The 12,310-nt window shown below is 41.9% G+C and overlaps 1 protein-coding gene across 1 annotated transcript; it reads right to left on the bottom strand.

Annotated features, from left to right (window-relative positions):
- Positions 1-1,279: 1,279 nt before the first annotated feature.
- On the bottom strand, positions 1,280-6,817 carry TEF (thyrotrophic embryonic factor; the record flags this gene model as incomplete). The annotated part of the gene is made up of 4 exons (XM_010132702.1): positions 1,280-1,944; positions 3,868-4,079; positions 4,752-4,972; positions 6,461-6,817. Coding segments are annotated over 4 exons (812 nt in total), but the record flags the coding sequence as incomplete, so codon positions are not given.
- Positions 6,818-12,310: the final 5,493 nt, after the last annotated feature.

Here is a 12,310-nt window from a genome sequence, read left to right as displayed (position 1 = left end):
TGGCGGGGGGGTGTTGTTGCCCCCGCCCCCCCCCCCCCCCCCCAAAAGATTCCATGGTTTGGCCTTTATCACCAAAATTAAACAACAAAAACCAGTACATACCAAAAATATCAGTCCAAATCAGCAATACTTGATACAGATAGAAATATATGCTGACGTTTCAGCAACACGGAGATAAACTATTCATCTGCTTGAAGAGAATACCCCAAGATGATCTCAGAGCTTTAGAATTCCAAATTATAATAATACGCTCCTAACTTTTGTAACCAGCAAAAAAAGTTAAAAGCACTTTCTTGACTTCAGAACATGGTCCATTAAAAATAAGTCAATAACTGCATTTAACGTCAACGCTTTTTACAAAGGTTCTGTCTTCAAAAACCTGGTTATGAATTCAGGGCTTTAGTATTTTTTTTAAATGACGATTACAACATTAGCTGCTTCTTTGCACCTTTTTCTCTTTGCCTTTCTGCTCTGAAATTAGGGGTGGAATCTCTTGGCTAAACGCGAAGTCAGAACGCTTGTTCAACATGATAGCGTTGAGCCTTGCTGGTAACTGGTTGTGCCTCATAATTTTGGCACTTGTGCTTCTGAAAGCTGTCACGGTTATTTTTCTTGAGGTGTATGCTATTTATCAGTCTCCAGGCATGAATACACTCCTGTCTCACAAGCTCCATTTTGGCTACAAGCAGGCCCTGTGCGATTTTTTCAGAACTTAAGTACTCTCTTTCTTCCCACACAAATTCAGCCCGTAAGTTTCCTTAATGTAAGAGTGGATTCTTGTTATGCTGATGAAACTCTTACACAGGAACTTCCACCCACTTCCTCTACCTTCTACACACAATAAACACACTCATAATCTGTCTAAGCTTTTATCTGCTCTCCCACACCAGCACAAGGGTCTTGATACTTAAGCTGCCCATTGTAACTGTGGGAAACCACTGGCTGTGTCAGTTTTGTAAAACAGATGAACAAAGTCCTCTTCTGCTACCACAGTCCTCATGTGGTCAAGAGACAGAAAATGGTCATATGGCAGCTGATAGCCATTGTTTAGCTGGAGCTAATACTCATTTGGTAGTTTCAGACTGCCAAAAGACAGGGGGATCAGCAGCGCAGACTAGCACCATTCCCCTGACTGCTAAATCATTAACAGAAGAATAGATCTTGTTTCAGCAAGATCTCATAAAAGAAAGCAAGCCTCATAAAAGAAACAAAGAAAAAGACGGGTTACGGCAGCATAGCTGTAGAGCAGGAAACCAACCGAAGAGGGTTAATATCACACGGGTCATTTGATAAAGGTTTACTACTACTCGTTTTATGACACGCTGTGGTGCTTTCTGGATTGTTTCAATACATCTGCTGTACTTTTCTGCACTGGAAGTCTCACACATCATAGACTCCTGTTTTCCTGGTGTCTTTAATTCCACACTCACGGTATTCCACAAGATGCTACGCTGTACCAGAAGTGAGCTGCAGTATCAAATAAAATTCATTCTACTGCAGGGAAAAGAGTCTTAAAACATAGCAGTTCTTTATATATACAGACACTTTCATTTAAAACTCCTTATTTTCTTCCACTTGAGTGCCAAAACAAAGAGTCACTATGCGCACAGGCTGTCAGCAGACTTTGAGACGTGAACTTTGAGTGTCTCGACAAAACCCCAATAAGTAAGCTTACTGTAGTTCATAGTTACAGTGAGAAAGACAGATAAGAAAGCCATATACAGAATTAAGGAGACTTTGCACTTTTCATCATGCCCAGCCCTGGGTAGTTCAGATGGGGTACTTGCAGGCAAGCAGGCAGGCAGGGTCATCGTCAGTTGTTTGTGTTGGGACACCTCACAGATTTCACTGCTCACTCTGAAGACTGGCGATTCATGTGTGCTTTTTAGTTTCTTTGTTTTTTAAAAGTCTTTAAAGTTGCATCACTCGGAATCAGATAAGTCACTTTAAACAAAGCAAAGTGTTAAGTGTGACAATTTATTTATAACATAATTCCCACCATCACCACCACACACCACCCTGTGAAAGAAAAACCCCTGCTGAAAGGGTGACAATTTTTAGTATGTTTGAAAGAAACTAGACCAACACTGCATCAAGAGCCACTCTAGCCAAATTAAAAGCATAACAGAGGGGGAGATAGCTCAAAGCATACATTTACTTTAAGTGTTCTAGATTAGCCTGCTCCTCCACTTCCTTAAGAAGTCAAAACACAATTGGTCTAAACTCATATCAATTTCCACACTGTGTTTAAAAGACAAGCTAGGCAAGAAGTCTCTAGTGTAGAAAAGAAACCCCAATGCTTTTTTAATATACTTTGCAGATTTCAATACGGGAACTGGAAACTAGCCTAGACATCTTCTATCCCACATTTACTCACTAATATAAATATTAGCCCAGAAGTGTAGCCTAAGAGTTCTGACACAGGCACTATCTTAAGATTGCTTCTCTTGTTAAGAGGACTTCTAGACATACACTTCTGTTAAAGCTTCTGGTTCTTGCAGTTGTAGGTCATCACGAAGGTCCCAGCATCACACACAACATATTTTTTCTTTTAACACCACACAGTTTTGAAGCAGCGCTTGGTGTCGAGAATGGATTACTTCCAAGAGGGCAAGTCTTGTGTGCTAATTTTGTAACAGGAAACATGCTGGAGAGAAAACCAGCAGGCATTGAGAGACCAGCTATACTGCTACACAGGAGACAGTGAGGTAAAAACTGTTCATTTTTAGAGTGGCTGTAGCTCGCTCCATAGAGTGTCCACAAGGCAAACGACCAAAACACTTTCTCAAGCTCTTGTACAACAGGTAAGGTGCAGTAAAGTAACAGTGGCTTGTTTGCTTCTTAAAAAAACAACCTTCTTCCAAAGCATGAGGTACTGGCAATTCCTTAACAGATAGGACTTAAGGTTCAGCCTAATGAGCCAGACCTCTTTTTCTAAATCTCCCTTACTTCTCAGTTAAGTGTAACATGCAGCTCTATCAGCAGCTCAAGGGGGCATTCCCTCTAAGAAAAAAAAAAAAAGGAGGGACGGTGGCAGAAATGCAGCCCAAAGCCCACATCAAATTATTTTGTCCGTATCTGTAAAGTGAGAGATCCCCTTCTGTTCTCTGTCCATGGCTTCTGGAAGTTATCCAAGATTAGAACCTACCAAGATGTTTGAGCAGGATTTTAATCAACACTGCACTGACTCTGGCCTGTATAACACTTGTGCATTAACATTGAGACACCTCAGTTTTTACAACAGATTGAGTATTTTCCTGTCTTCCTGTCCTAAAGGTTCCCCTATTCCTCTTCAACAGGAATAGAGTTCTATACAACAGGAGCGTTCTAGTTCTTCTGAATGGGAGAGGAAACAATTTCATGATGCTGCCCAGCAACATCTTACATCTTAAAACTGTTTTACGGTTTGACTGGAAGGGGTGGGCAAGGTGGAGAGAGAGAAAAGAGCAGGAGTTTAAAAAGGAAAAAAAAGGAAAAAAAAAAAGAAAAAAAATCAAGGAGAGTCTCCTAGGCTCTTTCTCCACCTAAAATGGAGATAAGGACAGCAAAACCCCTGTCCAGTCAGGAGGTATCCACATCTACTGCTCTAGACAGCTGAATCTGTTCTACTGTATGACATCAGAAAATGCTCTATCAGTGTTAAAAACAAAGTTGTAAATATGGACACTAAGATTTTGGGCAACAAAATGATCAGTAAAGGGCCTGAACAAGTTGTGCCAACATAAACAGGGTTTTGTTTTGTTTTTCTTTTGCAGAGGCAAAATGGCAAAGCCTCCACCAACTTTATTTCTGGGAGTCTCTACGGAAGGCAGGGAAGCCTAAGAGGCTAAAACAAGGAGCCCTAACAAGGAAAAGGGGTGTGCTTACAAGGGTCCGTATCTGGTCTCGTATTTAGAAACAATGTTCTTGCATCGTCCCACTTCCTTGCGCAGCTCTGCAACCTCCGTCCTCAGGGCTGTATTCTCTTTCTCAAGAAAGGCTGCCCGAATTGTGATCTGATTCTCCTTTAATCGCCGAGCATCACGGGAACGCTTCGCTGCCACATTGTTCTTCTTTCGCCTTGTCCAGTATTTTTCATCCTGTAACAAAAAAGGAAAACAGATGCCAACCTGACAACTATATCAGACACCTCTTTATTCTGTAATGACATTCACACTGACTGCTATACTGAAGAATCTCCTTCATTGGCTTGCAGGGCTCAGACACCAAAATGCAGGCAACACAGTGCTGTAAGATTTCAACCTTACATGAGTTTTGTTTTAGGATAAACCAAGCGCACTGCGAGATGACCTCTGAAGGTCCCCTGCAACCCAAAGCAAAGGGAGATTAAGACACGTGGCTACTAAGAAGCTGTCCAAGTGAAATGCTCACTTTACTTACTTTCAGTTTGGGAATGAAATTCCATGGAAAACAACCTGTTCTGTTGTCTGGGCTGCTTAAAGTTGGATCAGAAGTAATGCTGGGCAAACACAATGGCCTTCAAAAGCGCAGTTGATGACAATGTGACTTAATAGTTCTTCTATGTCTACTTTCTGAGTATAGCATGGTAAGTTGCTCCTGACCAGTACTTATCTGCCGATACCAAACCAGCAAAATTGCAAGAACAACAGTTGACTTGCCAATTCTATTCTGGGCAGTGCTTCTGCCCACTCACGCAGGTATGGCGCATTAGCTTTAGCTGTCAAAATGTTCAGGCAGCGTCAGAAACTTTGATCAAGACCAAGAGAAGTCTGCAGCAATAAATCTGTTACCTTTTGCTCATCTGGGACAAAAACCTTCTTGGCTTTTTTAATCATTGGTTGTGGTTTCAGGTCCTCTTCAGTAAACTTGTGCTTGCGAGGATTGAAGAGCTCACCACCAGGCACACTGGACAGCACTAAATCAGCAGGGTCAGGGTTAAAATTCACCTCAACTTCTACGCAGTCAGGATCAATGGGACTGGGAGTATTTCTCTCATTTTGTGGTGGGGACTCTGGCAACAACACGAGAAGTTACAATACATTCATCAGGATGAAGAGAACTAAGCAGCCGACTTTGGTACCTCTATTTACTGTCCTGCTGTGGGCAGTAATTAATAGCATTATTTGGTATTTCCTTAAGGTGGACGTGGTGCTGCACAGCTGCTGGTACAGAGAGAAGCTACGCAATCCAGTTTGCAGTACAAACTCTAGGAACTTATGCTAGACTAACAGACACGAGTAGAAAGATGCAGATTAACAAGAGTTAATACTTCCTCAGCAAAAACTACATGCTTTGCACACTTAAGAAGCACCTTCCACAGCAGCAAGAAGTGAGAAACTTGGATCAGCCCGAGTTCTGTGCCGTAGAGAGCCTTACAGAAACAAGCCTGCCCAAAGACCCCAGTTCCTGGGTCCTTCAAAGGTCAGACAATTGCATTGCCAAATAAAGGACCAAATAAAGGTGGGTTCGTTACAAATGCGACGGTGTTCTACTTCTTTGCCACATGGAAACAAATGTCCCAACAGATTGTCTCACACTGACAGTGATCGTATGAACTTTGTCAAATTTATCTATAGTTTACAAACTTCATGCACATGAATTGCAAATGTGGGTGCAATCTGCAGTAGTGATCAATGAATAATTTTTTTTCAGATGCCACCTAGAAAAAAAGCCACACCCTATGTCATATTGATGGAGTTCCACATTTTGCCTTTCTCTCACAGATTCACAGAAGAGGCCCTGAACAAAATGCTTTCTGTAAAGTCTGCTCATAAAATAGTACTGTGAAAGTTCAGTGGCTATCATGTTAAAACTCCAAATCTAGGGCAAACTGAGCTGCTAAATTCTTTAACAGAGATCTCGACACCACAAATGAAGAGTAGAAGTTTCCTAGTACCATTTAAATACAACTTTGTTTCTTTGATCCTTCGTTCCCACTTCAAAGCACCACAGAACATCAAACTGCATCATTAACACACCTTTTCCAAGTGTCTGTTCTCACATTTCACAGGCTGGCATAAAAAGATGGCTTCATTGTTTTCTATTAAGCATTGTTATTTGAGGTACATTAAGTTAGCATAAGTTCACCCAAGCAGACCAAGCCACGAAGGTAGCACAAATGACCTGTCACAAACTATCAAATCTGTTGTAAAATAACCTGAGAAACTATTTTCTCCGCACATCCAGTTTCCCACTAGATCAGCAATACCAAGAAAGCAAATACTTTTATGTTGGTGTTCCAGCTCTTCTAATTTCAAAAGAGAAACAGAATGCCCAGAGACACTCATTTTTTTTCCCAGAAGGAGAGAGGGGAAGAAGAGGTGAGGCAGCATCTTCATGAATTGACACATGGACTAAGGCTCTACACTGAGCACGTTTGTGCTACTTAACCTGCCACAGCTAACGCTGACAGGTTAGTATGTCTCCTCTTTCATCTAAAGAGGCACCTTTAATACAAGAACCACAAAAGCCCCTCAGAGCCCCGTATTATTTCATCTACCTGTGCTGGAGGCTGCTTCAGATTGCTGGTAAACTGCAGTGGAAGAGGATGATGCAGGAGAACCAGTGGAAGCACTGGCAGACTCCTTTCCTTCCAGCTCAGCCACAGGCAAGAGCGGATTCTGGTTCAAATCCAGGTGAGTAGGGCTGGAAGGAATTCCATTCTCTAACAGGAACTCATCCAGATCCATGTACTCCAGGTGGAAAGATTCGCCATCGTAAGGAATAGTTTTGTCCCAAATGGGTGGCATAAGGGAAGCTGAGACTGCCATAGTGCTGGCAGCTGCTGCCTCATCTTCCTCAAGCTTTATCTTCTCCTTCTCTTTATCTGAAAGATACAAGTAGGTCACTGTACAAGCTGCAACACAGGAGAGACTCAAGGTTTAAGAGTCTAACAAAATCCCCATGAAAGGAAAAAAAAAAGTCGGTAAGCTGTATTTCTGCCTCATTACATGATCTGAAAAATCAGATGTTAAAAGGCAATGTTCATACATTCACAGGTAACTCGGTACGGACAGCTCTGACACTCCCTGCCATGGCCGGACCACAGACATTTGAGTAGCCTTGAAGACCAGCAACTTTGCTCTGATAACTTACCAATGTGTGCTATAATATTGCATCTAGCTTATTGGTAACTAGTCACTGAAAAAGAGCCTGCTTTTCACAGGCTCATCTTGGAAGACAGCAAAAGCGAGTGTCCACAAGTAGGTTTACATGGGAAGCCACTAAGAAAACTCCAAGGAAGCAGAGTAGTTTATTCTATGCACAAAAAAAGATGGTGCAGAAGAATAACCTAGATACAAACAAGAAAGGAATGTGGGCTTTCAGATTACATTTGAAAATTAGTCAAAAGGTCCACAGGACACCAGAGACCTGGATGTCTATTGTTCAGCATTTTAGCAGCATTTCTCTCTGAAATGACTCAGCATGTCCACACAAAGCAGCAGCTCCAAATGCTGTTCACTATAGATAGCTCAGAGTACCTACACACAATTTTCACTCTTTGGGGAGATGTCTAATACAGCATACTCCTACACCCCACCCCCAAGCCACAAAAGACCGACTAAATTTTCTCCATTTACTGTGCTACAGTGCACATGTTACAGAAAAAAAATGGCCGTTTCTCTGTTCCCCATAGCTACCGAATCTTAACAATTGTCTGGGACCTCATCCAAGCAGAAAACTCAAGTTATGGAATAATTACATAATTTAAGAGATAAAAATAAGCTGGCAGAAAAGGAGAAAAATTTAAATTCCAAGTCATTTTCCTGATCCAGTTCTCCATGTAGCCATGCAGTCCTACCAGCGCTGAAGGAGGTGTCACAGAAGCAGCATGAGCACTGCCAGCACTGCCACCAAAAGCAGCGGTCACCAGTCATACCCTACCCAACTGCAAACCGGGTCTCACCACGGAAGCTGACAAATATTCAGTCAGTCCAATGGAAGAAGGACTCCAGGGACATACACTGGACCAGTTTGGATCTCCAGTATTCACACTGGTTAACCCAAATGCACAAATCTTTGCCCTTGGGGTTTTCTAGACTGCCTACAATAGGCTAAAGGAATATTCTTTTTTGGGGGTGGGGATGAAACTCTGCTCTTAATCAGAAAAGCCTACTTATATAAAACCTTTTCTGATGGAACTGGCATTCCTTCCACTGTTGCCTTAGCTGGTGTGATACTGAGACTGAAAGAGCTTTTTATGGCTTGAAGAATAGTGCGGCCATACAAAGTAAACTATTATTTTAATCTACCATACTCTGAATGTTTTATACAAAGAAGATATCTATTTTAAATTAAACAGCTGAGAAAATACTCACCAACTTGGGACTAAAAGCAAGTACCTCAAGAAAATGTTAAATTTAGACCAGTGGCTCCTGGATCTGAGCTTTGTCATCATCATCTTGCAGCTTTTGGCCTTTCCCCCCTTGCCAATTCACAGTGCTGCCACTGAACTGCCATCTCCCAACTCCTTTTTGGAAGGGAGTTTTGCAGCTTTCCTACCCTTTGCTTGGGCAAAGCAAATATTCAGGTTAACAGTCACGATCCAAAATAACCTGAGTATTTCTTAACAGCTCCTACTTGAAGCTCGTAAAAGACCAGCATCTACTCTACTTCACATATAGGAATGATTTCACTTACTACCGAAGCACACCCCACCAAACTGGCACTGCCATTTTACATGCAACTTGTGAATCAGGGATTGTGTATCTCGCCAAGGATTGCACAGTGCCCAGCACAACCAAACCCACTGCGGGTTGTGGATGACATCCTAGTAAAGATACCACCAAAGCAAATGAAAGTGACAATAACAAAATCTTTGTAATCACTTTACTTTTTAATCAACATTATAAAAAAGACTTGAGTGTTGAGTCAAAATGTAAATTAAGAAGAAAAAACACCCCAAACATCCTTTACTCTTGAATCAAACCAAAAATATTCCATTATAAGTTATGCCACAGGTTTAATGCAAGCCAGCAAAGCTTTTGTTTTGCAACATCCAATATAAAAACTCCAACAGAGGAAAAAGGAAACTTTAAGTGATTAGTAGACTAAACATAAGGCTTAAAAATATTTTCCAGAAGGTAGATGCCAAAAAGACTATACCACTGGTGTACATGGCTCTTCTCAGATATTTTAACGCCTTTTAGATCATCCTGCTGTACTTCAGTAACCTAAAAAGACTGTGGTCCCTCTGACTTCCTCTCGCTGTCATCCCTGGCTCACACCAGATTAGATTCTTTCTTCGCATGAGAAGCCCATCTGAAATTTTTTGTGCCTTTGCTGCAAGTTGACAGCTGGCAAGCACTCAGCTTCCAGTACTGTCTTTGTTTAGCTGTGCTGTTTCTCTCTCTCCCCTCTCACTTCTAACAGCAATACCTGAAACAAATTAAAATAGCACAAGTTAACAAGCATATTGGGTGTCCATGTATTTCAAACGTGATAGGTTAAATGATAAAAGTGATCACACAACAGTTTTGCATTGACATTTTCCTACTGGCTTTCTTTCAATTCATTTAATCTGTATTTCTGCTGCACAACATCCTGCTGGGTGCACAATACGCAACGAAACACTAATTAACTTTTCTATCTTGAGGGGGAAGTTTCCACCCGCTCCAGTAGAGGGACCTGAAACATTAATTCTCTGAAGATATTTATAGTGTAAACAGGTATTACCTGGCAGCAGAGCTGCAGTATCCTAAGAGGCTCCATTTGCAGTGATTCAAGGTCACCCTGATAAATCTGGACTGTACTTCTGCAGCTGATAGCTCATGTCCGAATTAGCCCCCTCATTCTGCTGCTGTGACCTAATAACTAGGCTGTACATCTGCTGTTAACAGAGAGGTCACTAGTTTATTCTAAGTAATTTAGGCAGGGCATTCCAGTTCTTGAACTGTTGGAAACACTGCTGCTTTAGGCAAAAGCAGCAGCCTGGAAAGAGCTTTATGCCACATCCTCGTTTTAACTCCAAAAAAAAAAAAAAAATCCCAACCAACCAAACCCAGACTAAAAGACATTTTGGCCATAATACGACAAGCACTGTCAAGTGCTACTGCAGCCACAAACAGATCAAACACTTCTTCGACAAAGCTCCCCTTGTTCATCAAAAAATATTGTCAAATTATACAGGAAAACACTACACAGACTAAGGCCAATTGCTCCATAAACCTTCAGCCCCACTTGTGACAACAGAACAAGACTGTTTACGGGGTTCTCTACTCCTGATCCCATTACTGTGATGTTTGCTGAGGCATTCCTTCTGCCATGGCAGCACATAACCGGTGATTTAGGCATCCTTTGCAGAGTACGCAGCAGCTCTTTACTAATAGGAGAGACCTACACTCCTGCCCCAGAATATTAATTCTCTTCCCTTACCCCGCAGGGCTTTTGGTAAAAATATTATTATTTTTATTGATTTAATCCCTACAACGTACATGACAACAACTTACAGCAAGGCCAGTCAGATATACTTGGTATATGGCAGGGCATTCAAGACGATGGCATGCAGCGGGAACTGGATGTCCCCTTCTGTTGCTCATGAGGATTAGAAAGCCTGCTTGCTTACTGGGTAGTCAAATTACCTACAACAGTTGGAAAACCCACAGGTAGCCTGTGGAGTCTATAAATGGACACTGCAGCTAGCTGATATTGCTTCTCGCAGAATAAGGCAGAAAACCGTATTTTTGTCAAGAGGCATTCCAGACAAAAAGCACAGGGCCTTTTCGCAGAACACTTGTTGAAAAGACACCGCCGTGTTAAGTCAATTAGTAATTATTGTACATTTTGGCTGTGTGTCACTATACGGTAAAGGAACAGAAAATAAACAAAGATCCTCTGAAGTCAGTTGAGTCACAATTCTACTGACAAGTCTTTTGTAAAATTAGGAGTAACTACCTCCTAGCACAGAAGGTGCTTTTTTTCTTTTGTTTTGCAAATATGCAAACAAGAAAAGCATCAGAGATCAAAATAAACAGAAAGCAACAAGTTCCACAAAATGCAAAGTGAAGCAGTACAAGGTGGGTACGGAAGCCTATGAAGAAATTTTAAGGATGAGAACCATCTGAACTTCATCACAGCATAAATGGAGAGGGGTAATGAAGATGCAGTGGACTCACTAGCAAGCTTTAGAGGATCAAGCTGAACACATTTCCAGGCTGCAATGGGGTCATCTAGTAAAAAGAAAAGTATCAAATGTTTCTAATTTTAGAAAAACGCACTACCTCAAAATCATATTTTAGGATTTTACACCTCCATAGGCCAGATCACATGATTCCAGACAACAAAACCACCCCTAAACCAGTCACCATAGCCCAGACAACTACCACCATAGATTCCACACCTGAAATTAAATTGCTCCTGCACTATCGCCCATAAAAAAGATCGGATGCAGCAATATCTTAAGAAACCCCATAATGTTGTACATTCAAGATTCTATGTACTACAGCATCCTGCACCATAGCAGCACTATCTATAACCTTTCTCAGAGACTGACTTTTTTTTTTTTAGGGAAAGGATAAAAAAGTATTTGCCAGAATGACCAGATGGATACATTTACACAGTATTGTGCAATGTTGCACATACAAAGTAAATGGATCTTAACTAGGATCCTCACTGGGAACAATACTCCTAACCTTGTTTGCATTGTGGTCTACCCTGGATATTGTCTGATGTCCCAAAAATTATTCTCAATCTCAAAATTCTTAGGTGTAAGGACTTATGTTATTACACACCAGAACACTGGGCATTAAAGTGATGCAGATAAACCTGAGCCTTCCTCAAAATCAAACGGATACTCAGAAAAGCAAAAATACTGTCAGGTAAAAAAAATAAAATCTAAACCAGAAAAACCCATCAGTGTCCCATCAGCAAAGAAGACTATAAGCACCAGCACCATCTGCATAACGGGTGGGAGAGAGACAGCTCCAGCCTATACAGGATGGCGTGTGCAGGCAGTCAGTCAAACCCTTATGGATTATCACCGAACCTAATGTGAAGAGATTTGATGTTCATGCGTGTCACTGGACAACTTTCAATTAGTTAAGGTCAGGGAAGACTCGAAACCTTTTAATTGCTGCTCCCAACTCTGTGGCTGAAGATAGAGGAGGCTTCACACTGCTAAGGGAATAAAAACAGCCCGTCACGTCCTGACTTCTATGTCCCCCTCGCACCTGAAGCGTTTCATTTTGCCCAGCGCAGGCACCTCAGTGCTCCCCAAAGGACGACGGCAGCAGCTGAATTTCGCAGTCGCACCGGCTCGCTGGGGAGATCCGTCCCGCGGGGCGGCCACCGCCGCCCTGCGCCCCTGAGGCCAGAAGCCCACCCTGCTCCAAGCCGGCGGCCGCCCCGTGAC

The sequence above is a fragment of the Buceros rhinoceros genome, unplaced genomic scaffold (genome assembly GCF_000710305.1).
Source record: "Buceros rhinoceros silvestris isolate BGI_N320 unplaced genomic scaffold, ASM71030v1 scaffold44893, whole genome shotgun sequence".
Lineage (NCBI taxonomy): Eukaryota > Metazoa > Chordata > Aves > Bucerotiformes > Bucerotidae > Buceros > Buceros rhinoceros.
This window is presented reverse-complemented; position numbering and strand designations above follow the sequence as displayed.